General features: G+C 57.6%; 3 protein-coding genes across 3 annotated transcripts in view; 2 read left to right on the top strand and 1 right to left on the bottom strand.

The window, feature by feature from the left end:
- Positions 1-839: 839 nt before the first annotated feature.
- Positions 840-10,611, top strand: cog1 (component of oligomeric golgi complex 1; the record flags this gene model as incomplete). The annotated part of the gene is made up of 18 exons (XM_002945933.1): positions 840-971; positions 1,150-1,223; positions 1,328-1,409; positions 1,616-1,709; positions 1,990-2,191; positions 2,313-2,439; positions 2,712-3,929; positions 4,327-4,566; positions 4,937-5,010; positions 5,529-5,709; positions 6,033-6,293; positions 6,904-7,054; positions 7,313-7,701; positions 7,927-8,085; positions 8,505-8,730; positions 9,226-9,404; positions 9,869-9,992; positions 10,267-10,611. 18 exons carry the CDS (start codon positions 840-842, stop codon positions 10,308-10,310), a joined length of 3,957 nt encoding a protein of 1,318 aa, XP_002945979.1. The 3' UTR covers positions 10,311-10,611.
- Positions 10,612-13,112: 2,501 nt separating this feature from the next.
- spl7 (splicing factor like protein) lies at positions 13,113-18,895 on the top strand. The gene is made up of 7 exons (XM_002945932.1): positions 13,113-13,377; positions 13,448-13,550; positions 13,616-14,199; positions 14,594-14,859; positions 15,160-15,454; positions 15,920-16,068; positions 16,345-18,895. Exons 1-7 carry the CDS (start codon positions 13,167-13,169, stop codon positions 16,471-16,473), a joined length of 1,737 nt encoding a protein of 578 aa, XP_002945978.1. The 5' UTR covers positions 13,113-13,166; the 3' UTR covers positions 16,474-18,895.
- Positions 18,880-26,887, bottom strand: part of VOLCADRAFT_78597 (dynein heavy chain 7) — a gene marked incomplete at its 5' end in the record, with an annotated part of 30,264 nt that continues 22,256 nt past the window's right edge. Inside the window, 12 exons of the mRNA XM_002945565.1 lie at positions 18,880-19,606; positions 20,010-20,267; positions 20,634-20,777; positions 21,076-21,560; positions 21,981-22,398; positions 22,808-23,531; positions 23,943-24,241; positions 24,558-24,782; positions 24,999-25,148; positions 25,516-25,707; positions 25,854-26,123; positions 26,294-26,548. Coding sequence (XP_002945611.1) covers positions 19,418-19,606; positions 20,010-20,267; positions 20,634-20,777; positions 21,076-21,560; positions 21,981-22,398; positions 22,808-23,531; positions 23,943-24,241; positions 24,558-24,782; positions 24,999-25,148; positions 25,516-25,707; positions 25,854-26,123; positions 26,294-26,548 — 3,609 coding nt within the window. The 3' untranslated portion in view covers positions 18,880-19,417. The remainder of the gene's footprint in view (positions 19,607-20,009; positions 20,268-20,633; positions 20,778-21,075; positions 21,561-21,980; positions 22,399-22,807; positions 23,532-23,942; positions 24,242-24,557; positions 24,783-24,998; positions 25,149-25,515; positions 25,708-25,853; positions 26,124-26,293; positions 26,549-26,887) is intronic.

Raw genomic sequence — 26,887 nt, 5'->3', positions numbered from 1 at the left:
GAGATGTAGCTGCGGGTTTTCTAGGTATGAGTGGCACGTATGAGGGCAAGCGTACTGGGTGTGTGCGTGGGGGAGAGGGGTGCGACAGGAAGGCACACCGCTAGCTTTCCTGTTTCCTGTGATGGCTGGTCTGCAGGTGGCCAAGGGATCTGGTCATATGAGCGTTTACTGAGGTTGGTGCGGCTGAAGGGGGGCTGTGGAATCGGCCCGACGCACCCTGCCATGAGGACGTCGTGATTGGCCCAGTTTTCGGGAAGCGGAGCCACGAATTCGTCATCCAGCTGGCCTGTTGACGAGCCGGGACTTTCAGGTGGCAAAGATGTGCTGTTGATTGGTATATCCTGGATTCCTGTGACACGTGTGCTGCATCGGAATCGACGCCCCGCCGCGGCGCCGTCAATAACCCGACGGGGACATACTTGCCTAACTATCGGCAGGAGAGCTGTACCTCCTAGGCGTATGACTTGCGATTGCAACGCAGCTTTACATGTTCGAAAGAGAAAAGGTGTGCGCATGGCAAAGGTAAGCTGGGTAGTTCCAGGTAGTTCAGGTCCCGTCCTGTAAGAAAGAAGCACATTCCCAAGCAAAAATATGGTAAAGGGTCCTTAAGGAGGAACATTATGAAATTGTAACAATACGACAAACGGCCAACTGTCACACCCGAACAAGCTGCTGCCTATCTTGCGCTGAGCGCAGGCAGAGACAGTGCTGGACACTTGCCAATATTCCCTCGCGCGGATGAAATGTTCCAGGCATTGGTGGCGTTCACAACGCGAGCGTCCGTTTTAACGCAACATGTTCGCAGCATTACACCCTCCTTTTGAGTAGGCTAGATAAAAATGATGCAGCCCAGTTTGAGCTCTGGGCAGCAGATTCCTGCCTCGGGGCAGCTGAAGCAACCTGTCCTGACCGACGCACAGCGTGGCGCAGAAGCGCTGTTTACTACGAAAACTATCTCTGAGATCCGCGAGGTGCGCAGATGCTGCCACAAGAGGCGGCAGTTTCGAGTATGGGCTCCGATCAGTTTATGGGAAGTCCGTTCTTTTGCGCTTCGCGGGAGTTGCTATGTATGCTGGATCATGAAGAGAAGCCGATCTTCGGCTACAAGGCTTAAATAATTGTTGTACCGGAATTTTTGTGCATGAGCAGATTGAAGTCCGAACCAGGAAGGACATTGAGCAGAAGAAGCTGCAACTGAGGAATCTTGTTGGAGACTCGTACAGGTCCGTGGGGGCCACGGGTTTTTGCCATTTTTGTCCATACAAGTTCGCTTTTGAAGGACGATGGGTGTGACCTACCTCCCCGTCCCCGGGACCTCGCGGCGCAGGGACTTGATCGACAGCGCGGACAAAATCCTTGCTATCGCCAACAATACCACAACCATCCTCAACAATGTCCGCAGCATCCAGGTGCGCCTGTCTGCGATATGTGCGGCCGGCAACCCGACCCGTCCTGTCCGGACCGCCACCGCCACATTAAGACCCCACTACACCCTACAATCTAAAGCATCCCCCATTTACCCTCATTACACCCGCTGGCAGCTTTCGGCCGGGCTCTCTTCCCAATGCCCAGCTCCCGTCCTTTTCGTGTACTCACTCCTGCATGCTGTCCGCAGGAATCATTTACCAGCCTGGCCCACAACTTCACCTCATCGGATGCGCTGCTCAATGAAAAGCGTGACTCGCTCACCAAGCATGAGGAATTATACGGTAGGGAAATAGAAACAGCCGTCATCAGCCCACCACCTTCCTATCCCCCAATCGGGATGTCGGCGGTTACGAGGTTGAGCTCTACTCTTATTGGCCTCCATGTTTAACCCTATTATCTCCCTAAATTCCCAAAACCAGACCGATGCCGCATATTGCCAAGATTGCGGAGAATAGCTGCTCAGCTTGCAAGAAAGCTCAGATGTGTTGCCTGCGTTCGTTTATTAGTCTGCCTTCCAGCTTTATAGTCCCCTTTCATCCGTCACCCACTGTTGCCCGGCAGCCGTGGGCTCCCGCGTCAAGTATCTGGTGGACACGCCCGAGCTGATCTGGGGCTGCCTGGATGCCCGCCGCTACTTGGACGCCTCTCGTCGCTTCCTGCGGGCCCAGCACGTGCACGACCTGCTGGCCTCCAATTTCTCCCCCGCCGCGCTGGCCAAGTTTCCCCTGCTGCGGCACCACTGGCCCACCGTCACAAAATTCAAGTGAGGCCTGGATGAAGAGAGTGGGGTGCGCTCCGGCCATTGGGGCGCTGATGGGCCTTTGGGGGCCTGGCGGAATGGGGGAAAGACCCGTGAAAAACCGTCTGTCTGTCTGTCTGTGCAGGAAGCAGGTGGTGGATGCGGTGCAGTCGGTAATGGTGGGGGAGCGGCAGGTGTCCACAGACATGGCGGCGGACCTTCTGACGTCGCTAGCCTCTCTGCAAGGCATGGACTCAGCGGCACTGCTGCAGGTGGGCGCGGGGAGTGGGAGAATAGGGCTAGTGGGGCCGAGGCGCCACCCTGTTCGACCTCCGTGCTTCATACCCACATCTACCAACTGCTCTTCCCGCCTGGATCCTCGCATCTCGAATCTTGAAAATACGGCTGGCTATGCCTGATTGGTCTGAAAATCCTGTTATTACCGAAAGCAGTGCTGGGAGCTCCTCTGTTCCTCCGGACCATCACGGTTTTCCTTTCGTTTCTTCGCTATGGATAACTCTTATCTTTGGGTCCCTGTCTGTAGGCGTTTCTCGCATCTCGTCGCGCGATGGTGGGCCAGCTGGTAGCCAGCGCAACGGCGGCCTCGGGCGACGCTGCCCCGGCAGCCGCCGCTGAGGTCCTCTCGGCCCTGGCACAGGCAGCCCAACTCACCATTGCGCAGGTCGGCGAGCTCTTCCTCCCTGCCGTCAGCCCCGCCGGCGGCCGCGGCGCCGTTGCCGCAGGCCCCGACGCGACCTGCCTGCTGCAACAGCGCTGCCGGGAGGATGAGGCCGATTACTCCGAGCTGCTCTTCGGGGGCCGTACCAACTCTAATGCCGCCGCTGCCGCAGCAGCAACGGCGCCGGCGGCACCGGAGGCAGACGCCTGGCGGCGCACAAATCGTTCTGTGGTGGAGAACCTGGCAGCGCTGTCGTCTGGGCAAGTGGAGCACGCTTGTGTGAACTGGCTGCGTGCGGTAGCGGAGGACTTCAGCTCTCAAAGCTCACGGCTGCTGGCTGGGCTCACCACGGCGGCGGCGCTGGTGGAGGTGGAGGCTCAGGTCCGCGGCGCCATCGCGTCGTGGCAGCACCCGGGCTTTGCCGCCGCCGCCGCGGGGGGCCCGGGAGCGGCACGCGGCGCCGGCCACGGCGCGGCCAAGCGCGCCCGCATGCTGCACCACCACTCCGGCTTGTTGCTGTCGCCGACGGCGGCCTCAGCGGGCACTGACGCTACCACCGCTACCGCTCCCGGTGCCCTCTCCAGTGATGCCGATGCGCCGCACCTGGGCAGCTGGGAGGCGGTTGCGGAGTGGGTGGTGGGCCGGCAGCTTAATGTCTGGCAGGAGGTCTTCCACCAGCCTTTTGTTGTACGCTCCAAGGAGCTGATCGAGGAGGGCTTTGCGGCGGTGGGTCGCGCTCTCGACGGTCCGCTGGACCAGTGCCTGCGTGCCGCCGCAGAGGCGGAGCCGGAGCCAGCGGGATGCATCATCACACGCTCCTGGCCACTGGACGGCTGCGACAGCACCTCGGCGGCAGTGGCGGATGACCCACATGGTGTCGGCCGCGCTAGGTCGAGCTCGATAGGCCGCAGTGCTGAGTTGTGGGTTGGCGGGGGCGAGGCTGCTGGTACGGTGGCGACTGGCAGCGCCATTGGCGATAGTTGCGGCAGCGGCGCTGGAACAGCAGCAAGCAGCAGGGCATACCGGCAGCAGATGTCGGTCATCCAAAGGAAGTTTGATGAGGACCTGCGCTCGATCCTGCAGGTGGGTACGTAGTGGTTGTACCGGTATGCCCGGCGGCGCACATGGATGAATGGTTCGCGGAGAGTGGCTAGTGGTAGATGGAGCGGTGAAGAAGGCCCTTTCCCTCCCTCTCCCGCTTTCTCTACCTCGGCTCATAATTGCCATGTAGGGTGACGCAGGAGATAGGATACAGGCTTGCCAGAAGCGCCTGCGCCCATTGGCAAGCCCCGGACTCACCTGCTCCTACCTACTTCATCTCCCTGCCCAAACGGCCTTCCGACAGACAGACTGCCACATTACAAATATGCTTACAATATGGATTTAGGTCCTGCAATCTCAAAAGTACCCTTGGCCCCGCGCCTCCCTTGGCTGATGTTTTGCTCTTTCTCGGCCATCCCGCTCCGCGCTTCCCGTGCAGGCTGCCCTGCTGCTTGTGGGCACTGCTGATGCAGCCGTGTGGCCGCCCGGTATACACTCCACACCTGTCTCCGCGTCGCCCTCGTCGGCATCGCTACCCCGAGTCGCCTCGGATGCAGTCACGGTTAGCGGTGGCAATGGCGGCGGCAACACCCTCCAGGCCGTGGCGCACTCACACCACCACCATCACCACCATCGTTCCTCGTTGCATGCACTGGCGGCAATGAAACGTGATATGCAGGTGTGTGCGTCCGTGCCTGTCAGAGCTGGGACCTTGGGGTTCAGGGAGGTCGCCGCCTACCGGCCTGTATCCTTGCCTGTCTGTCTCTCTGTCTGTTGAGCTGCACTCAGCTGTTGGACGGCCGCCATGAGGTACTCGGAGCGGCTACGCCGCTCAGAGCGGCGGTGGCGAGCAAGTCCTGGCCCAGGGTGGCCAGTACGTTGCCTTGGCTGGCAGCAGCTGCTTAAGTTGGTGAGGATTATGGGAGCACTGACCTGCTCGCAAAGAAAACTCGCGGCCAGCAGCTGCGTAATTTGACTCTTGAGGGTTGAGGAACATTTATGCCGGCGCACCTCGGCCCTACACGCTCCCCTTTTGTGCGCCCTCGCAGGGTAGCAGGGCGGCCGAGCTGGAGCCGTTTGTGCAGTCCAAATGCATAGAGCTGGTCACCGCCATCGCAGCCAGGTCGGTTGCTATAAGTAGTGAGGGCAAGTGGAAGGGGAGAGGAAGGCATGTATTATTGTAGAGTCCACACGAGAAGTCATATATCACCATTTAACATGTGGTGAGGGAATATATGGTACTGAGGTTGGCATTCGCTGTCGGCCTAAACTGTGCGGAAGGAGGTTAAGATGCTGCTGGACCTATTAGTTGACCAATGGGAAGGTTTCAGTGGCAAGGGTTGGAACTGGGCGGAGCATCAGCGGCTCCATACCAGCACAAAGGATGACTGCTGGCGACGACTACGGGGGCCTCGCACGCGTGCGTCATCGGGCTCCGCTACACGTCCATTTAAATAAGACCCCTGTACGAACGCTTCCTATCCTCCATCTTTAAGAAGCATGAGGACAGAGACCCAAGAAATTGTGGGTTTTGGATGCGATAGGGAGTTGCACCCTTCCTGCCTATCTACGTGCTACCCTGTGCCGCCGCTTTGCGTTGCGCCATACCTTACACCGTCGTCGTCGCTCCGTGCATCGCAGGCTGCAAGCCCGTTTGGACCAGCTAGGGCAGCCACGGGAGGGCCCCGCGGGGGCCGCCACCGCCGAGCTGGTCGTGCTGCTGGGCCGGCTGGCGTCGGCGCTGGCTGCGGACTCGCGTTACCTGCCGGTCGTGCTAGGCCCGCCGGAGGCCTGGAAGGTATGGCTGCAGCAGGGTGGGAGGGTAAGGAAAGGAAGCACAGACCCATACGTGACTCAAACGCCTACTTCGTAGGACGTGATTGCAGCAAACGCAAATCGGGCAGGGCGCGGGAGGGTGGCACGGCACTTGTCTGCATTGTTGATGATGTTTGCCTGCTGAGGGAGGGGGGTGAACGTCAAGCCTTAAGTTTACGACTATAACTTCCAGCCTTCCCATACAGCGCCCGTGCCCACGCTTGTCCTCCGTGCCCACGCTTGTCCTCCGTGCCCACGCTTGTCCTGCGTACCCTGCGTACTCTCGCCTCCCTGAATTCGCCGCTCTCCTCGACTTTCCGTTCCTATCAGGCCGCCGCCTGCGCCGGAGCCGGCACTGGGGGCACCGCTGCAACGGTCGTCGGCCGCATAGCGGCAGGCCGCATGGGCGGCGCGCGCGGCGCCGCTGCCAACGCGCGCCTGGCCGGCGTGCTGGAGAAGCTTCGCACCGCGGCCGTAGCCGCGTACCGCAGCTGGGCGACCTGGGCAGCCACCAGCCTGGCTGGGGAGCTGCGGGCGCTGGTGCTGGCTGACGACCTGCTCTGCGTTAATGCAATCCCGCTGTCTTGGCAGGTGCGGCGGTATGCGCGTGGTCGTGGTTTCGGGTGCGCGTGTGCGTGGGCAGGTACGTCTGTGCGTGTGGGTTGGGTGAAGCGTGGCGCTGTCAAGAGTGGTTAAGGAGTTGAGCTGGGGCGCGGATGGCGGGATGGGGGTGTTTGGGCTTCGAGGGTGCGGCCCAGTGGGGGCGCATGATGGTGCAGTCGAGGGTGCTGATGTTCGGGGTCCATGTGCGGGCAACGCCATCTGTCCATAATCACCCTCACAAGCTCGCGCCAACCCTCTCACGCAACTCCCCGCTCCTAGCCAATGCTTGGTATTCCTGGCAACCTTCTCCTCCTTCAACTGTGTGCATTTCCATGCACTCATCCTTCCAGATTAACAGCTCCCTTGCCGCGAAAGGAAGGAAACGCACGTGAACGTAGGGGCGTCCCGCTTAGCCGCTTAGTTCGGCACTGTGGCAGTTGATTTCCGCGACAGCATATGGTTTCCCACTGAACCGCCTTGCCGCTTCGACAGCAGCGAACCGATTAACTGATCACCGCTGCCACCTTCTGCCCGATGCTGTGTTTGCCCCTAATGGGATGCTGTGGCGATGGCTAATGGAATGATGCGACCTCATCAGGAGACGGTCATCGTGTCGGAGGCGGAGAACGCGCTAGCAGAGCCCATTGCGGACATGCGTTTCTCTCTGCCCGCATCACCCTCCGTGCCCGTGCTGCTGCTGCTGTCGGCCGCGTGCGCGGAGGTGCGGCGAGCGGGTGACCACAAAATCGGTAAGCGGGTGCCGGGAGTGGGCAGGCGTTCGGGTAGGGGGACCTGTGCGAGATCTGTGTGGGCCCTTCGCGGGAGAGAACAGGGCCAGGGGGAGCCGTGCCCAATCCACCTCATTATTGATGAGGAAGGCTTGTTTAGTATTCGTAGGGATACCTTTGCTGGGTGTGCCCGTAATCCACGTCCACGAGTGTTCCGGAATGTTTTCCAGATCCCCTCCGCCCCGCTGCATCCACCCTTCCTCTTTGGCCCATGCGCAGCTCCTGAAGCTCTCCAGGCCTTCGAGTGGGAGCTCTACCGCGCTGTCACCTCTACCTACTCGCAGCTGCTGCAGCCCGGCACAGGCGCGCTGCACGTGCGTGGCGTCACCGAGAAGGGCATACTGCAGCTGCTGCTGGACGTGCGCTTCCTGCGAGACGTGTTGGTGGGTGGAAGGCCCGTCACAGCGCGCAGCAGCGCAGCGACCACAGGCTCCACGCAGGGCTCGGCAGCAGCCGCGGCGGCGGCGGCTGCCGCCGCTGCCAGCGGAGCCGGCCTGACGTCGTTGGGTTCGGGCCTGCTGCCGGCTCCTGAGTTGGCGGACCCGACTTTGGTTTCGGCGCTGGCGGAGAGGAAACGGGATGGAGCGGCGCTGGAGCAGCTGCTGCAGGTGTGCACGAGAGAGAGATTGGGCTGGAGGTCTTCCTTTGTGAAAAGGTGGTGGAGGGGAACCCCCTAACAGCTAGAGTGTTTGGGACAGACGCACCTGAGCTCCCATGATGTTATGTTGCCCTTACCTTCCATGCCTCTGCCCGGTGAAGGATGCACCCACAGCTCCTTTCGATGCAATCCTCTGGCATTGTGCCCTGCTGAGCTCTTTGTCATATTGAAACAGGACTGTTTGGACCCCATTGACTGGGCCACCTACGAGTCCTACCTATGGGCCAACGAGGCACGTTACTTCCAGCGGGTGTCCATTATCTTTGGCGTCCTCATACAGCTGCAGAGAGCGCACCCCGAGCAGGCGGCAAAACTGGCGGCCTCGGGGCTTCAGGTGTGCGTCGGGAAGCATTGCATCATTGCACGTGGAATGGCTCTAGGGGGACTGCTCATAGGAATGAACAGCACTGGCAACATTGCACGGATTGTGTTGCAGCATCAGGACTTAGTAAGGTTTGGAGGAGGCAGCGGTGCTGAGAGGCGCGACTAATTGAGGTGCCCTTAACATGCTGTAAGTGCCCCTACCTCTTAAGGTGGTCACCTATGAATAGAACGTGTAGAGAAATAAGCCGTGACACGTTTGCAACATCCTGCTCTGCTGTCCATTGCTCCTTGCACATTGCTGACGGGGGGGCAGGTTGACCCGCTTCCCGGCAGCCCGACCTGCCACTTTGCCGCACTGGCACCGGACCTCATTCTTTGGGTTCACTGATTCTTGAATCCTTGCCCCGGTGCACTATTCCTCCACTGCAGGATTTCAACCCGCTTAACGTGCTGCCCGTCGCGCCGCGCTTCCAGTACCTGCCCATCTCCGCGCCAGCGCCCGCGGCGCAGCAGCCCGGCGCTGTAACAACCACGAGCGCAGCTGCAGCAGCGGGGGCTCCGGGGTATGGCGGCTCTGCTTCCAGTGCCGCCGTGGGTTCAGTGGCAGCCGCACGTCTTCGACCGAGCATGGGTGTGCGCAATCGCGGGGCAACCGGTAAGAGTGCGAGGTGAAGGAGGTGCTGTGCCTAGTTGCTTATAATGCTCATACAGCTTGTTGATACCACTTGTGTAGTCGTGGTCGTGTTGGGAAGCCTGCTAAGTCGGTGCTGCTCCGCCATCAGTAGGCACCGGCTTGCGTGCGTGCCAACCACCCTGACAGCGTATCCGAGAAGTGTGTTCGTCCTCAGGCATGTTTATCACGCTTACACAGTGTATGACTAGGAATAAAATTGCAAGATATTTGATTACGCAACCCAGCTCGTATGTCTGCGTGTGCGTGTGCCCCTTACACGTATCTCTGCGACGTAGGACCAGGACCGTCCTCTGCTTTGTCGTCCCTTTTTCCCTGCGTATACGCTCGGCATCGCACTCTTCGGCGGTTTCCTTCCTTTCTTACCATCCAACAGGGTTCCCTACCCATTCTCACCCTCTTCTCTAATACGTATTTCCCACACGCTGTCCGTCATGTGTGCGCCTCGCTCGACCGCAGGCTCTCCGGACTCTTTGGACACCTACTCCTTCGCGGACCTGGGCAGTGCGCGCATGGGGAAGGGCGCCATTGCTGGAGGCGGCTCGGCAGCGGTCTCAGAGGCAGCTGCGCCCTCGTCGGCGCAGTCGGCCGCTTCGGTGGGAGCGGCAGCGCTGAGCGCATTGCATGCGCGCTTCCAGGTGCGTGCACTGGGCGCATGCCTGGTTTTTTGACACCTGGTCGAGGCTGGGTGCACCCCTTGGGCGTGTGCCTGGGCATTTGCAGTGGGTGGGGGGCCCGAGCAGTGGACAGGGGGCCCTATCACGTTCGCAGGTCGCGCAGTGATGCTGCAATGTTCGCGGCGCTGTACCCGCCCGGTTGGAGGAGAGCAACGTTACAAGGGTGACGTCGGTCGTCGTCTTTGTTAGTGTTTGGGTTCGTTACTTAGGAGGGCGTTCCGTCTTTACCTCTCCTCATCCGCAGCTCACCTCGGCCAACTGCAGCCTCGGATGTCATCTATTGCCGCAACCCAAACGTAGCTGCGACGAGCCCTCATAGCACACCTGCCACTTTCTGCGCCTCACCCTGGCCCAAGCAATGTCGCATCGCCGCACTGAGCCCCATTTTTAACCCTCTTCACCCCATCCCTGCTCGCATGGCGCAGGCGGGCTCGTTGGGCACCTTCGGCTCCCTACTGGGCGACAAGGCTGCGGAGGTGACGGCCATGGCGCAGCAGCGGTTTGGAGAGTTTGGGGACTACCTGCCCACATCGGCACTGGGTTCTGCAGGTAAGTTACGGGAGGGAGAGACGAGATGGAGAAGCGCAGCCACCCCGATCAGGTGTAACTCCATAGCTTCATCTGGCTATTTTATTGTACGTGCGCCTTCAGCTATTTGTCAATAACAGCCCTTGCAGCCGGCGGCCCTATGTTCATGACAAAATTAAAGCTACTCCGCCTCCTCCTATCAGGATGATATTTCTGTTGTTGTTCTTCGTGGCGATGCGTGTATGTGTGCGTCTTTCACCGCCTTGTCTTGATTCCATTGCTTTCAACCCTCCAGGTGGCCTGCTGTCAAGTCTGGCTAAGAACGTGGTCAAGAAGTAGCCAGTAGGGATATGTAACTTGCAGAGGGGCGGCGAGCGCACAACGGATACTTTTTCACGATGTAAACTTGCAATATGAATGGGGACCTCCCCTTCTTATCGATCAGCTTGTACGATGGGCGCTGTGCTGGGCATGACTTGAGGCGAGCTGTGACTGAATGGCGCTGAGCGTGGGCCAGAGCGGGGAAGAAATATGTGCGGTACAGAACCTATATGGAGGGCTGCTTGGTTGAGGGCTTTGAGCGTTAGGGGTCGTTATGTAGGGAGTTCAGATTGCAGAGTTTGGTAAGGCGCTATCTTTCTCTACAATGGACCCAGAGGCAATCGCCGCTGTTTGCAGCAAGCACCTTTTTCTGGAGCATGCAACTGGGTAATGCGATATGCGGCGAATGAGATCCTCTGAACATTAGCTGAATTGCCCAGGAGCTTTCTTTTATCGTCTGTGTTGTGGGGTGGGTTCTTAACCGAGTGCCTCTTTAGCACGCAGTGGAGTGACCTTGAACGTCTAGCTCGTATCGGGAAGGTTTGCAGGTATGGGGGCTAAGCATCCGCACATACATGCACCAAGACACAATGCTCATTACGGGGAACAAGGCAGCTAACGCAAGATCAGCTAATGGGACGCCACCTCTGCAGCCGTCCACTCACAAGCGCACCAGATGCCATGCCTTGCGGAGGCACAGAGACTTAAGGGTAACTCAAGGCTCCTAGGTTACCCCTGGGAAACCATTCAATAGGTCTTTCTGTAGGCGACTCAAGGCTGTCAGGTGTCCAATCATATCGGCCACGCCGGCAGGGAAAGAGTTGTTGCTAAGCTAGTAATCCCAGCACCCCCGGACCTCAATGGACCCCATGGTAGTACATTGCGGTTGGAAGCAATGCTATGATCATGACGAGTAAAACTAACGGCAATAACCCAGGCAGTTATCTCACAACTGTGTGCCGTTCCCATAGTACGGTAAAAGCTATGTAAAGCATGTACCTCAATCACAGTGAAATACAGGAAAGCTTCCACCGCTTTACAAAGAATGGAGTTAGCTTACTTTTGGTTGCGGGCTACCGCCCGAAGCCTTCCCCGTACGGCAAGCTTGCAACCTGCGTTAACCCAAGCAGCGGAGGGTACAAGGCGCAGGGTCTTCTCGAAATGACTAGAGCCTTGCCTGCACCAAACCTAAAGTCCTTTGTTAAGGTATACCGTGGGCCGGAGCGACATTGGCTGGCATGCCGCTGCCATGCCGGCAGTCATGCCGCTGGCCATGCCATGCGGCCACGCTGGATGGAAAGAGCCGTACCGAGGACTATTTCCCCTGGCACTTCGTAGAAGGGCCTCAAGAGGATTTGCTGCCGCACGTGCGACGATGTGCGAGGACAATCAGATACCACGAAGGTGCATTTTATGGGGTAATAAATCGGCTAGATTCTATGGCAGCGATGTGCAGGGGCTTCGACGGGCTTAAGGTTCGGGAAGTACCGAAAAAATGTATCGCATTTGGTTCTGCGCAGCACCAAAGCTTCTCGTTAGGTACTCGATTAGCAGCAACATGGGGCGGGTCTTGCGATATTCAGAGATCCGCTACATTACAGCGGCCCCAGTCTTCTGTGCAATGCGCGTGCTTGGCATACTTAGGGTGCATTTCCAGTGCGGATTAAGGCCAGGGATTAGGGCACGGAATTCCTTGATACGAGCTTACCACATAGTTTTGTTCCATAAGGGAACCAAAGGTTGAAAAGGCGAGGTAAGTTTGCCAACAACTTAGCCGTTTGAGCAAGTATCGATGGAGGACAGAGGGTTAATCCCTGGCCTTAATCCGCACTGGAAATACACCCTTAGCGCCTATACCAGCCAGCTAATTTTTATGACTTAGGTAGTGTGCCCGTCCATGATTAGGCGAATTTTTTTTTCCTTTCATGTTTTGTTCGCTGGATGCCCGCGGTGGATGCCCCCGGTGCCCAGGGTGGTTCCGGTGTGTTTCGTAACAGGCAAAAGACTGACAACGAAACTGCACTTTTTGACGTACCATAAATATATTAAATTTTTTTACAACTGCAGTGGCCCTAATGGTGTAGATGTTCTACGGTTTTCTTTATAATTTAGGGCGATATCTCAAAGTAGGTTTCTGAAAGAACGAGAGCCAGCATAATGCAACGCGTAACGCGAACTCAGTCCGTGAGGACTCCCATGTATGCATTTTTATGTGCATGCCATTGATAGCTTGACCGCTGTTTGGTACCGGAGCGGCGTATTATTCGGTTACACGCACGTTGCGACGTGCACTGCCTCCGTGACGCCCCGGGATATTTTTAAACATAACTGCGACATTAGCTTACCCTTTTGGTAATTCCAAAGGTGTCTTCGCGTATAGGGATTCCTGTTACCTAAGGGCTTCGGAGCGAGCAATTGTTCACGTAAGGGTTGACATCTTTAACGATCGGTGGTGTCCTTGGTACCACGGTTCATGTGTTTTACAGAACCACTCTGCACCTTCATTTTTGGCGGCCTCAGAGTCTGCATAGGCTTCCCGGCTTTGAATCGGGTACGGGGTTGAATTTCTGCTTCAGTCTGGAGGTTGCGCGTAGCCACACGGATTAGTCTTGTTATTCTTGCTGAGTTACTAGGCGTGTTGTGGCCCCACAAAAGCTCAACTTGTCTACATTTTCCTCTCAGCTCGTCCTTGCTCGCTGTGCCCGACTTTGTACCAAATAATCGTGATATTTCTCTGCCGTGTTGACAACGGAGTTGGCCATCCTGGCATATATATTTCCTTAGCACTCAATAGCAGCTTTTGCTTCGCACTCACTCCGCCTAGTCCCGTCTCCTTGCTGTAATTGGCGGCTGTTTGACCTGGCTTCAGCTTACATGTCGCCGCCGTTAGCAGGTAGCAGGACAATGGCGGAGGAGCCTGCTAACGAGCACGGCTTTACTGAGGTTTCTGAGCAGCAGCCACCGCCGCAGCCTAAGTCCTCTGTGCTTCGACTGCGTGGGCTCCCATTCTCGGCTGGAGAGGAGGATGTTCGCCATTTCTTCTCGGGATTTAACGTAGCTCAGGTCGTCATCGGCAAGCGCGCAGGTCTGTGGTTCAGCGGGACAGGCTGACAGATCGGCGTTTCGCAAACTTTCGGCCTCCGGCTTCTCCGCAGGTCGTTCTACTGGCGAGGGCTACGTGCAACTTGACTCCACGTCTGCAGCAGCGGAGGCAATTATGAAGCTGCACCGGCAGACTTTGGGCCACCGATATATCGAGTAGGTGCTAGTTGCCTGTCGTTGTACCCACCGGTACACTGCGCTGAAAGGGTTTTGCGCCGCAGGGTCTTCGAGTCCACAGAGGCCGACCTTGCCACAGCAAAATCACTAAGCGTGGACCGTATGCGCGGCTTCGTTGTGCGCTGTCGCGGACTCCCTTACACGGCAACCGCTCAAGATGTGCTGAACTTTTTCGGCTCAGACGCGCCGGTCGTCCGTGGGATTGAAGGTGTTGTATTTACATATGCTCCTGACGGTCGCCCGACTGGCGAAGCCTTTGTGGAGTTTCAGACTGAGGATGCGCAGCGCGAAGCGCTTAAGAAGCACAAGGAAAGCATGGGCGCGCGCTACATTGAACTCTTTGTCAGCACAAAAGTAGATATGATCCAGGCGATTCAGCAGAACCGCCTGATTCTTGGCTACTCCAACCGCAAGCGCTGGCTGCAGCAGCAGGGTATCAATCTCGCACCGGGTCCTGCCCCTGGTCACATGCATCCTCACATGCAGCCACAGCACCAGAATCATTACGGGCCCCAGCAGCACCATGGCCCGCGCAGGCACCCGCAGTACGGGCAGGTGGAGGAGGTGACGGAGATGATGTCGGGTGCGTTCCCCTCGACAGCTATGGCGGGGAGGCGCGGTCGCGGAGGTGTGTGGGCTTGCTTTCTGCTGCATTGCGGGGTTCATTATGGCGAAGCGATTTAGTACTGACGAAATGAGCACATTTGAAACGAACATAAAGCGAGGAAATGGGCCTGGCATGAGAGGTGGAAGGCGACAGGCTAAAGCCGCGCCATGCCGCTTTTGGGACCCATTTTGCACTTGATTGTCTTGAGCTATGGAGCTTACAAGGTAAAATCCTTCCTATATAATCTTCCACGCTTTGTATCCTGCACGTTTGAACCTGATCTTACTATTTGCGTGCAAGAGTCAAGCCATCTGAATTGCAGAAGTTGTGCCACCAGCTTTAGATGAATCCAACACCCAGCCCTACTCCTACACCAAGTGAACAAGTGATGATTGCTACCTTCATTTTGTCGCAGGCTTCAACATGGGGGGCATGGGCGGGCATGCTGTTCAGGTGATCGGTCCTGGTGGCCAGATGCTTCCGTCGGGAACGTACCAACTGGAGGTCCCCCGTGAAGGCGGCGGCAAGCAGCAGCAGCAACAACAGCAGCAACAGCAGCAGCGGTTCGGCTTTCCGGGCCGAGGTGGTGGCCGGGGCGGTGCGCGGGGCCCTGGACCAGCCGCATTCCCGGGTCGCGGCCCTGCTGGTGGCATGGTCATGGGTGGTCGCGGTATGCAGCAGGTATGTATCGTGTGCCAACCTGTCGGGTCCAGAGCGGATTTTTCCATGCTTGGGATGTGGCATTCAGCATTGCTGTAATTGGTGTTCCGTTGACAGGCGGATGGCTGTTCTATGAGCGTTGGGTTGGCTATGACTGCGTTGGCGTTGCTTCTTGTTTATATTCCCGTTCCATTGCTCGATAAGAGGTAGCATCGAGGCGCTATTGCTATTGCTTGTCCTTTTGGGACAGGCATGGATGCCAACAAGCTACCTATTGCCTAAACCTACAACCCTGTAATGTCCCGGTTCTTCCCCTTGCAGTTCGGCCCAGCACGCCCGCCACCGCAGGTTATGGCGATGGCGCCCATGCCCCCAGCCGCGCGCCAGACTGCGCAAGTTGTGCCCGTGGCTGCGGCCGCGGGGGCGGGTAACGGTGGTCAAACGGTGATTATGCAGGAGGTGCCACAACAGGCTGGCGCGCAGTACATACAGTACGAGCAGCAGCAATGGGGCCAGCAAGTCATTGTGCAGCAGCCGCAGCAGCAGGGTGCTACTCAGCAGCAGTCGCCGTTATACACTACTGGCGCTAGCTCGCAGCAAGGCACAGCTATTCAGGGTGCGTCAAGAGTTTTGTTCAGGGTGGAAACGGGCTGGGGTTATTTACTACGTTATCGGTGTTCACCAAGTTCTAGTCGTGGGCATTATGCCCCGACATAGCTTCTGCTTTATTTGAGGGAATGTTGTAATGGCAACACGCGTGGAGTTACTTTTCCCGAAGAAGCTGATTGCGTCAGCCTAGGAAGCGGTTTGCATAAGGAGAAGTAGTGGCAGCATGTTACGCCATGTCCCATGTGTCAACGTGCGTGGTAGCATGTTTCCGTACCCCAAACAGCGCCGAAACTGGTGCCCATGCAGGCGTCCCGAGACACCTCGTGTGAATTTCAAACAGGTCACGCGTATGTCGCTGTATGCAGTATGCAGCTTTCACTCTTTGCCTATGACGCCATTCTATAGCTGCATTATTATATCTTGTCCTCACTTTTCGTAATAAGTTTGGTATACTGCACGTTTTTCCTCGTAGGAGTTGCGCCCGGCACTTACACTCTAACCACTAGTGTTATTCAAGTGCCGTCGGGTGCGGGGGGTGGCGCTGGCGGCTATTCGGACTACCAGCAGCAAGTACATTCGCTGCAGGGACTAGACGGTTCGGCCGGGACTGGCGGTCTGCAGGTGCGATGGCATGCTAGGAACGGGTTGTTAGCGATGCCTGTTGGGCTTGTTTTGCAAATGACGTAGTGATTTCAGCATTCTAAGAGTATTCGGATAAAGTATATGATGCGTGTGCAAGAAGGCAAAGCCAGTTTTTTTGTCACTCGAAACTTCTGCCGCATCAGGTATTGACCGCTTGTGCGTTCCCACTTCCTGTCCTTGCTGCCCCTGGCCGGCCTCTTCCTCTTGCCTCTATGCTGCCGCTGCCCGCGGCCATGTCGATCGCCGCTCACGCAGGCAGCCGACATGGGGTCCACGCTAATGGCTGGGATGCCGGGGCCAGGCCTGGGAGGTGGCGGGATGCTCCATAATCACCATCATCACATTAGTCGCTACGATGGTCATGCGCGTGGCCCTGGCCTCTAAACCCGGCAGTGCGACAGCTGCTGTGTCGCGTTGCGCTGGTGCTGATCTCTTCATGGCGAGCTGTTTTTGCCAACAACGGGGCGCATGTAATTACATAAGGGCGCAACGACGTGTTGGCCTGGCCTACCATGAACGGGATTCAGCGCCTCTGATCGCCACGTGCTGGACCTTCACGTGAATTATCCGGTGGCTTCACGTGCCATGCGATGGACCGATGTTGTGGCAGTGGTGGTGGTGTAAGGTAGGGCAGTGTGAGGTGCTAAATGTGACAAATGGTGCACAATGATTGGCATCAGGCTGGGGGACCCGCTGATGGTAAGCATTTGAGCCCACGGATGGAATGAAATATTGTGTGGTCGGTCGTCTATCAGACCACCCGCAGCACAGGTGGAAAGCTCTACAGGTTTGGCCCAGAGGAGATTTCATGGCTATGGCAGGCGATGCGGCGGTGGCATCGGACGGGATGTGACCCCGGTAGAGCGCCAGGTGGCGGCCGTCGGCGCCCTTCACAATCCTTTCCACACTCGTGCTGCTGGGTAATGGATGATGACCTGTGGCTTTGCTTTATTACGGCTTTCTTGCACGGGCCGGATGTTGCCCGCGTTGCTGATTGGCCCGCTTGCCTGATTGGCAACGCGCTCCCGGCACGAGGTGAGTAAAGCTGTCAGGGTGGTCTGCACTCTCTGCAGTTTCTCCGGAAGGCCCATGGCTAGGCAACGTAATGACTTGTGAGAGATCTTTCGGTTTTGGTGTGTTCTGTCCGTCTGCTTCTGTGCACACCGTCGTCCGGTGATTCGCGTGCTCGGTCTACTCTCTAGCATGTGGCTAACCAACAGACGGCTCTCTTAAATCGTAGCGCGCTGCGGATGGGATTCCCAAATGGTAGTCATCTCCCAGTCAGCAGTTCATGCGGATATCAAGATGCGATGGGTTGCTTAATAGTGTGATACCTCAAGGAGATGAGTGGAGCATTGCTCTTGGAATTTAAGCACATAGAGGCTTTGACTTGAACGAGGTGTTGTCATTTGGCGGGCGAAATAATGGCGGAAATGCCTTGTCTGACGTTTTGCTAACGGGAATGGCTGGTGGAAATGTTGGGTGATGCTTTCGATCAATCCGGCATCTTGTGTTTGGGAATTAGGCCGTCTCAGAAGCCATTATATTCTATTGGAGAGGTTATGCTCCAGGAGCATGGCCGAGGCTGTTGGCTACGTACGTTTTTGCTGTTGCTGCTATCCGCGGCTACTTTGCAAGTATAAGATGTGGGCCCAGAGGCGGCGGTGGATGACTGGCTTTAGGTTTGCTTAGGACGTGCCATGCCAAAGGTAGTAGGTGGGGTTCGCCGTTTGTATGATCCTTGTATAAAATCAGGGAGTTTGAAGACTTATTGTGGCAGCTGCTTGGGGTGAAAACCATGGTCATCGCACATTTAGGTAGCTCCATCCGCATTCTTGACCCTGGCGCAAAGACGTATACCGCCGCGTTCGGCAGGACAAATCACATACGTGGCGGGGATAAGTTACGTTTTGATGGGTTATGGTATGCAGTCGCGTTCACGAAAGTACGGTGTTATGTGTCTTTTCTGCTGTGCAAATGGATTACTTCAGCTGCTGGGCAATCGCTGCTTTTTTTTATTGAATCTCACCCCCACCGGTCAATTTCATGTGGCCCCGTCTGTCGCAATGAAGGTTTTCCAAGGTAAAGTTTGGTTATGCGCACGCCCACCTTGCCAAGCGCGTGGATGTCCTCCGAGGCGCTTCGCGTGCGGTGGGATTACCTAGCCTGGCAGAGTCGAGATTAAGAGCGCGCGCCTTCACTGCATGCTTAGATGCATAGCACGTAACGCGGCGCTGCTGATACCGGGTTGGCGTCGATTAAGGGCGCAGCACAATGTCAATGCGTGCATGCCCACGGTCGTACTACTTCTGGTGTGGCGAGTCCTCATTTCCCTGCGAAATGTGCAGGCCGGGCCAGGGGCAGACGTGCAGGCCGCCGGTTAGAGGACAGGCCAATAGGAATCTGCAACTTATCTTGAAAGGTTAGTGTGTCCAAGGAACCTATGATAGCGATATTTTCGGTTATGTGATGGCAGAGGTAGACATGATCTGGTACACAGACGAGACCCTGCTTCGAGGCTCCTGGCGAAAATATTCCGAGCGCACGACGCGCGTGTCTGCATGCATGCGTGCTTATGCTGTCGGTTGCACACTCCTCGGCTTAGCTGCGGGTGGCATTGTGCGTTGGAGAATGAGGTGGACCGTGTTGCACGGACGGCTGCGGACCCAAATCATGGGACACAACCGAGCGCTCTCAGGGGATTGGACACCTCTGCTTTTGCATGCAGTCTCCATGTTATATAACACTTACAGGCAACACAGATGCAGCTGCATAAGAGGGAGAGTGTGTAACTTAAGCCGCTTACATTTCTTTTCCGTCCTCTTCAATGCCGCGCCGTCCTAAGATTGCCATGCAAGAGCCAAGCAGTCCAAAGTGTCCTTGGTTAGCGTTAAGTGTCAGAATGGGCTGTCGCCTTAGCACCTTCATGACAGGTGTGGGACACCAACATGCACCAAAAGTGCCTCGTCCTTGCTACGCCTAATTGCTACCTTGTAATTTAAGGTAGCAGGATAGCTACCTAGGCACCGTGCGGGGTGGTCACCAGGTTCCGATCAAACATACCCATGCACGATCGCGCGACAATATCTACCTCTTGCGACATAATTCATGCCAGCATCTCCATTCATGCAGATGCCATGGTTCATTCATCATCATCTCTTCTAGTCCCCTTACGTGTCGATACTCCTCTTCTCCACACACGACGTCCAGTAACACCAGTCCCGTTGCCATGAACGGAGAGAAGGGCATAGACAGGCAGTCCCCCGCCCGCCAGAACCCCCTCGACTAGCGGATTGGAACAGCTAACCATTGCCAGCACCACGAAGCCTCAGTCATCAAGCATGCACAACAGAGCGACGCCCTGCAGAATCCAAAAATCGCTGCTAGTGCCGTCCCGCATGGGAAGGCTCACACATAACACGAAGTTGGTTGATTGGCCCGTTGTGCTTAGCACCCCCGCGCGCACGCTGGTCTTATAAAGCGGGCATTGGTACTCGGACGACGGAGGTTCGTAGTCCTGCGAGGATGGTGGTGGCACAGACGCCGAGGTGCGAGGTGCCAAACACGGTGGACCGAACAGTGCGGGCAATGGTGGTTTGGGACGCTGGATGGCATTAGCATTTGTTGGGTATGGCTGCCACCACTTCCCAGGCCGAACTGCCAATCAGCTAAGAGGACGCCGTAAAGTACTTGCTACGGGTCCCTAATGGCGATGGGCAAAAAGCGATTCTCCTTCATCTCAACCCCAATATGCATCCAGCCTCATGGACACCCACAGCGCCGCACCAGGGCCGCCACTGACCTCGCCCTGGCCCGTGCACAGGGTTTCCCATCGACTAGCATCCATGCCGTGCTAGTGCCGCCATCACCACTACCTACCATACACCAATCACCGAGCCCACATCCACAGCCCCCCATACCTGCATAGGCTTGAAGTGTATGACTGGCAGCGGCGCGTACATGACGCCCGGCTCGCTCTCGTCCAGCCAGGCTGCGGAGCGGTCCCATCGCGCTCCATCAATCCACAACCCGTCTATGAGGATGCCATCCTCTGGCACCGCCTCCAAAGGCACCTGGTCGGGCGCGTCGTGTGGCGTAACTTGAAAGCCGAACGACAAAGTGTCGATCGGGATCGAATACTTGCGCGCGTGCATCTGGAGCACACCCGTCATGAAGCCCTGCGCAGGGTACGAGAAGCAGGAGGAGCAGGACGGGGAACAGATTGGTTTTGGTGCCAGAGGGTTGTGTGCCGGGAAGATGTGGATAGCTATACCAGACATACGGGGTAGCCCCAGAAGAGGACATGTCCTAGAAAATTAAAAGAGACATACAGACACGCAGACGCAGAAGAAGGCAGCATCAGGAGGCAGTGACACACCAACACCGCACCGGCAGGCGCGGTGCAAAGTGGTGGTGTGACCTCACTTCCACTGATGTGGCTCACTAGAAGGAGCATCACAAAGATCGCTGTCACAGCAGAACGGCGGCAGTAGTGGGGATGGCAACACGGGGGACGGCAACACGGGGCTGCAGACGGATCGCACCTGCGGGAAGAAGAAGCCAGGCAGCCAGAAGCATTTGGGAGTGCCGCCAGCCAGCCAGGACCGCATGAAGCCGATGCGCTGGTGGTAGTCCGCAACCCAGCTGGCCAGGGGCTTGAGGCTGGGATAGGCGTATCGAGACCAGGCCTAACAGGGCGGTAGCGGGGGGGCCGGCATGTGAGTCAGTCTGCATGCGCGTACAAGCCGAACCCTCCCTGCGCTTCATGCTCATGTAGCTTTACCCACTCCCCAAATAACTACCCTCCCCTTCCTCCTCTTCTCTCGCTTCCAAATCAGTCAAAAGCCCGCTCCCGATTCCTTACACTCAACGCTCCTCCAGCTCGAGCCTACACATTCTCCGGCTTCCCCCAATTCAACATCCTTTCCCCTGTCTCCCCCCTTCCCTTCACCTTCTTTGTACCCGCACAAATTCGCGCCCACTCACCTCTGGCACCTGGTTGTTGAGCATGCTGTTGTACACCCCCTCCAGCTCCCCGCTCATCACCACCAGGCCCTTAATCGCCTTTTGCAGCTCCGCCAGGCTAGATGCCACCGCCGCAGACAACCGGTTAAAGCGGTCCATCTCCTGACCCAACACCACGCTCAGGCTATTGAGCTGCCCGGTCTCGGTGCGGTCAAACAGACCCGCCGCCGCCTCGTCGCGGCTCAGCAGCGGCGGTAGCCCTCCTTGCAACTCCGCAGCCAGCTCCGAAACGGTCTCGTCGGGGGACTTGCCCGCGGACCCGGAGCTGAGACGTGGCTGGATGGACAGCACTGCCTCCACCAGCTTGCGGGTCTCCTGCAGCTGGAAAGAGATATTGGCGTTGGTGTGCATGCCGAACACTTCGGGTGCCTCAGTGGCGGGCAGGCCGCGAATATAGTCGCGGTAGTCCTCCAGGCTGCCCTCCGCATTTGGGCTGTAGTAGAGGCCTGTTGTAGGGTGAAGCGTACGTGGGGCGAAAGGATAGACGCGGGTGGGTGGAAGCAGGGTGGGTGGAAGCGGGTGGGTGGAAGCAGAAGCTCGTGGAACGCTAAATCTACAATGACCTGTGGCAGCATATGTAAATGAGCGAGAGGGTGCTGCTAGTCAGCAGCACCAATAGTAGCAGGAGACGACGCACGGTGCCGCTCTGTTGATTGGACCCCCTTTCCTGACCCGTGGCATGTTGCTTGCGTTGTAATCGCAAGGGGTAAAGCTCCAGGAGGTTGTAGTCATGTTACTTGGCGCCCTCCTTATGCCATAACCGCCCCACTGCACCAGACTTCCCCCCTCACCACTTGGCGTGAAGGTGTAGCCCTCATCCAGCACGCGCGGCGTGATGTACTGGCGCAGGATGGACATGAGGCAACGCCGGTCCAAATCGTCAGTGACACGACCTCCGTAGTTGATTTGTCCCACAACGTATTCGATGGCCGGCCAGGGAATCTGCTCCTGTTCTGACAGGAACATCCGCAATGTCATGGCGGAGCATTCCAGATCCGAGGTGTTGAACTCGTAGCGGATGTTCCAGCCCAGCGGCCCGAACTTGCGCCGCTCCTGCACGACGGCATGGAAGAAGCTGAGAGCGAAGAGCAACTTCTTGAAGGGCACGGGCTTGGCAGGGCAGGCGTTGAGCGCCTCGGGGGTAAGGTCGTTGTAGGTGCGGTTGATGTTGGCCTTGACGCCCTTGGGCGGCTCATTGGTCAGCTTGATGCCGTTTTGGAGCACCAGCACGGGGAAGACCTTGCTGGGCATGGAGGTCAGCCATAGCCGGAACTCGGGATGGACCTGCGCATGGTGCAAAACACATGCACGCAGGCGTGGTGGGAGGTTGTTAAGGTGCGGCTGGTGGGCATGTTGGGGGCCGGAAACGAAAGAAGACGCGGGGTAAGGCTGGGCCTTCTCAGGGCTGGGCTGGGCTCAGTAAAAAGAGGGTCTGAAGTGGACGCTGTTGTAGAAGTTTAAGCTTTCCGTTGCCAGGGCATGTCGCGCGTTGGCTTATTGCCCGCACCTCCTAAGAAACCATCTCCTGCCTGCCGTTCAGCAGGCACCGTCTACCCCACGCCACGAAACGTGCCCTCCTTACCCACCCTGACCCACATTCCTTTCACCCCTGCGCCACGTTTTCCTCCTCCCCGCCCGCCCGACGTTGTGTGCACTCACCCACCCCACCTAACCGCCCCTTCACGACCCTAACCTGCGTGGATTCCTTAGACAGCTCCTCCACTTTCTCCTCCAGTCGCAACATCCAGGAGGACGCCAGATGGCAGTTCTGCAAACACACCCAGTCACCGGTCTTAATGGCCTGGTTGATGAGCATCTCCGCAATGGGGCCCTGGCCCTGACCCAGTGAGATCATGTGCAGCCGCTCGCCCGTCACGTAACCGTTCTTCTCCGCGAAACGCTGCAACATCGCGGTCGGGTCGGCGCCCGTAGACAGGATGAAGATGATAGGCGTGCGGCAGGAGGTGTCCGGAAACACGTCGTCCAGCGACCATGGCGGCGGCTCCGTAAATTCGGTGCCCAACTTGCCGGCCACGTACTGCGCGCAAGCAAAGATGAGCTTCTCCTCTCGGAGCACTTTAATAACCAGCAGCTTAGCGAAGGGGCGCTGCGAGGTGAGGCGCGTCTCCCAGTCGCCAGGCAGCGGCAGCAGGTGCGGCTCGTCAGCCTCAAACAATGCCTGCCACTCCATACCCTCTGTAGCGAAGGACTCAGCCAGGCCAGAAAATACGTCGGGAACGGTGTGTTCCAGGTGCATGAGTGCGGTCCAGGCGGCGTGGGTGATCCAGTCGGGATGGGGATTGGGCCGATTGGGGGGCGGTGCACCGCCGGCACCGCGCACGAAGAAGTTCCATTCGGCGGCAGTGATCTCAGGGCCAGCGGAGACATGGCGGAGGACCGAGGTGCACAGCAGGAAACTGGGGACCGGTGAGGTTGGCGGGTAGAGAGCACGGTGGGGAAAAAGGGCAGGGAACGGGCATTGAAATGGGGACCGGCGGCATGATGTTGGGTTCTGGACTTATGCAGGCTGCACGTGATGCTGGGATTGCATTGGATTGGGTTGGGTTGGGCTGTGTTGCACAGGTTCATGCGGGATGGCCAGAGAACGTTTCACCTCCATCGCGACTAGTTACAGTGACGCCCTATGGAGCAACCTCGAAGCCCAACGCTCGAAGGCGTCACAGGACAACCATCCTGCGTCCTGAGCCAAAGGGAGCTCCAGCCTCCTACGGAACCGTGCAAAGCACAAAGTACCGCGGCGACCCGACGAAACGCCAATCTTCCGCTATTTGTTAACTTCCTACGGTCCTAACCCTCCTCCGCCCCACCTGTACAAGAGCTTGTGCTCCTCGAACAACCCACGCGACACATTGTTGTAGATAAAGCGAGTCACAAAGTCGCTCAGCAGCTGCAGCCGCGTTGGCACGTCGTCCGCCTTCTCCGACTTGTCAATGCAGTACGAGAACATCTTGGCAAAGTACGACAAGCTGAACTGGTACATGGGGCTGATGAGCGATAGGTCGGCGATTACAAAGTAGAGGATGGATCCACGGGTCGCAGCGGGGCGGTAGTGTTCGCGCGCCTCATTGATGGAGCGCTCCGTCACTTCGGCCTCTTGCACGCGGTTCTGCAGAGGGGCAGAGAGGCATGTCAGAGCAAGCAGGCCAAGGAGCAGGTAAGGTCAGCAGCGATTATGGACGAGTGTGCTCGCCAGCAAGTTTTGGGTTCTGGCGCTCGGGAAAGAGGGTAAGGAAGGTAGGAATCATGTCAACAGCCCGTCCGGGCACCAGTGTTGCTAAATGAGTTCATCACCAATTCCTTAGCTTGATTTCTAAACCACACATATCTTGAAAAAAATTCCAAAGAGTTATGCAATACGATCCACAGCAGCCCATGCGCGTAATGCTCGGCGGGTCCTCATTGCCTCAATGCCCGCTGCTCACCGAGATGACGCTGCTGGTGGTCTTGGAGTGGTTGAGTGTGTTGATGAGCTGCTCATCGTCCAGAATATTTCCAGAGCTCTCTTTGAGCAGCTTCAGGATCTTGTCCTCCAGCTCACCCAGCTGCTTCTTGTCGGCAGAGATGGACAGCACCAGCCGGTCCTTGGCCTCCTCCAAGTCGGGCCGCTCCTTGCGAACCACCTCGCCAAGAAGCTGGTCCTCGAGACCCTGCGAAGCAGAAAAAAGGGAGCCGGAAAGATCCACACGGAGGAAGTGTAAAAATGTAGGGGAAAACGTATTACAAGTTGGTTAGGGTCACGGCTGATGGTGGAGAACCGGGGTCGGGCCCGTCGGATGTAATGCCCAGGGGAGCATGATGGAAATTAGTGGCGACAAAACCCCAACAGGCGGACCATACACGCATGCATGCACGCATGCACGCACCTTCATCGTGACCGTAAAATTGATGATGGTGACCTTGATGCACACCTCAGGCAGGTAATGGGGGTTGGCCAGTTTTGTGGTGATGAAGAAGCGGAAGTTGGGGTCGTAGTCAACGTCGCTGTCGCCTAGTCGGATCAGGGTGCGACCACCCTGGAGGGGAGGAGGTTGGGAATGATGGAAGGAGGAGAAGATGGAAAGGATCTGGAAGAAGCAGAATAGTATTAAGGTGGAGCTTGAATAGACATCAGGGAAACGGACACCAAAGGGAGACAAAACCTGCTCCCTCCAAGGGGAGACAAAACCTGCTCGCCCGTGGTACACACATGTACGTTCACATCGGCTGCTTATGCTTCGCGCACCGCCTTCTTCCCCCAAAGCTGATCCTCCCAAACTCCACCCCAACCGGCCAACCCCATAACGCACGATGCTGGCGTTAATGTAGTTACCGTGCAACGCACAGCCGCAGCCCGCACTACACCGCCAGAGCCCTGAACAGCCCCCTTTCCCCGGTACCCACCTGCTTGAAGATGGCCTTTTGCAACACGGGCTCCAGTGCAGGGTCCAGCGCCTCACCCACGTCCTCAATCAGCACCGGGTTGCCGATGCGGATCGAGTTCTCCAGCGTCCGCAAGAAGTTGCCATCCGTGAGCTTGATGCAGCGCAACCCGTTACGTGATTCCATGGCCTTGATCCAGCCATTGGCCTGACCCTGTGCGGAGCCAAGGTCGGGGTCGGGGTTCAGGGTTAAATATCCGGTTCGGGTCCCGGGCCTCCACATGACCATCTCCACAGCACAAAGGCCTCCACGACCCCGCTTCTTAACTATTCCAGGATCCATTTATGGACGGAGCCTACCTGCGGGTCGATCATGAGCGGCCAGCGCTTCCCCCTGGTGACCAGGATGCCGTTATCCACCGAGACGTCGTCCGTGGGCAGCCCCCAGATGTTCCACTCGCGGATTTCCACCGGGTTGCCCAGAGTGGATCTCAGCGAGGCGGCCTCGGAAACCGGGATCCCGCGGCTCTTGCACTCGGCGATCCAGGAGGAGACCAGCATTTGCCGGTAGGCGCCCGTGAAGGCGCCGTAGTAGGCGATGCAGGCGGCCGATAGGAATACGTCGCCGACCTGGCGGAGAGGGATGGGGAAGGGAAAGGGGAAGGGGGAGAGAGTGTGTGTGTAAGGGGAGGTATGACACCTACGTGAGAACAAGCAGTGTGGTCAGGGCCGTGATGAGGAGGCGCATGACCACGGGCCCAGTAGCAGCACCAGGCCCCAGGTGAAGCGGTTGCACCCACCAGTTTGATCAGCTGCTCCCCGATGGTCTCCGCAGTGGCCTGCCAGCGCACCCCCTCGTCCGCCAGACCACTGGTCAGCTTGCCGGCACGCTCCAAGCGCTTGCGGGTCAGGTCCGCTTGGTCGTTGAGCTCCCGCTGCTCCCGCTGCGCATCCGCCAGCTGCCGCCGCAGGTTCTCCACACGCTCCTCCACCTCCCGGAGCGCCGCCTGCTTGTCGGCCAGCTTGGCGTTAGCCTCAGCTAGCTGGGACTCCGCCTGCAAAGTTTAGGGGATAAGAGGTGGTTGGTTGGTGGTTAGTGTGCAGGTTTGGGAAGCTGGAACTGGGGTTAGTTGATAGGGTGAAATGAGAAGAGAACGGCGCGGAGAGGGCGTCTGGTTGGGAAAAAATATTGAAGGCTGGTTGGGTTGGAGATCGGTCAGGAGTTGCTTGGAGCATAGCTGCTGTGTGCATGTGATGCCGGGGGAAAGGAGCTAGGGTAGAGGTAGGTGGTCCGCGACATTGTAATGGCAAGGGTAGTAACTGGCAGCAAACGGCAACAAAGCTATATGAGGGAGATTGAGGGGTCCTTGAGGGAAAACAGCACCCAGCACTGT

This window comes from Volvox carteri, assembly GCF_000143455.1.
Source record: "Volvox carteri f. nagariensis unplaced genomic scaffold VOLCAscaffold_1, whole genome shotgun sequence".
In the NCBI taxonomy this organism is placed as follows: Eukaryota; Viridiplantae; Chlorophyta; class Chlorophyceae; order Chlamydomonadales; family Volvocaceae; genus Volvox; species Volvox carteri.
This window is presented reverse-complemented; position numbering and strand designations above follow the sequence as displayed.

Excerpts from the sequence above, each read along its gene's own strand:
- spl7 (XM_002945932.1), top strand. The coding sequence starts at position 13,167 with ATGTCGCCGCCGTTAGCAGGTAGCAGGACAATGGCGGAGGAGCCTGCT. Across the intron at positions 15,455-15,919 it reads GCAAGGCACAGCTATTCAGG|GAGTTGCGCCCGGCACTTAC; the intron begins GTGCGTCAAGAG and ends TTTTCCTCGTAG. Across the intron at positions 16,069-16,344 it reads CCGGGACTGGCGGTCTGCAG|GCAGCCGACATGGGGTCCAC; the intron begins GTGCGATGGCAT and ends CCGCTCACGCAG.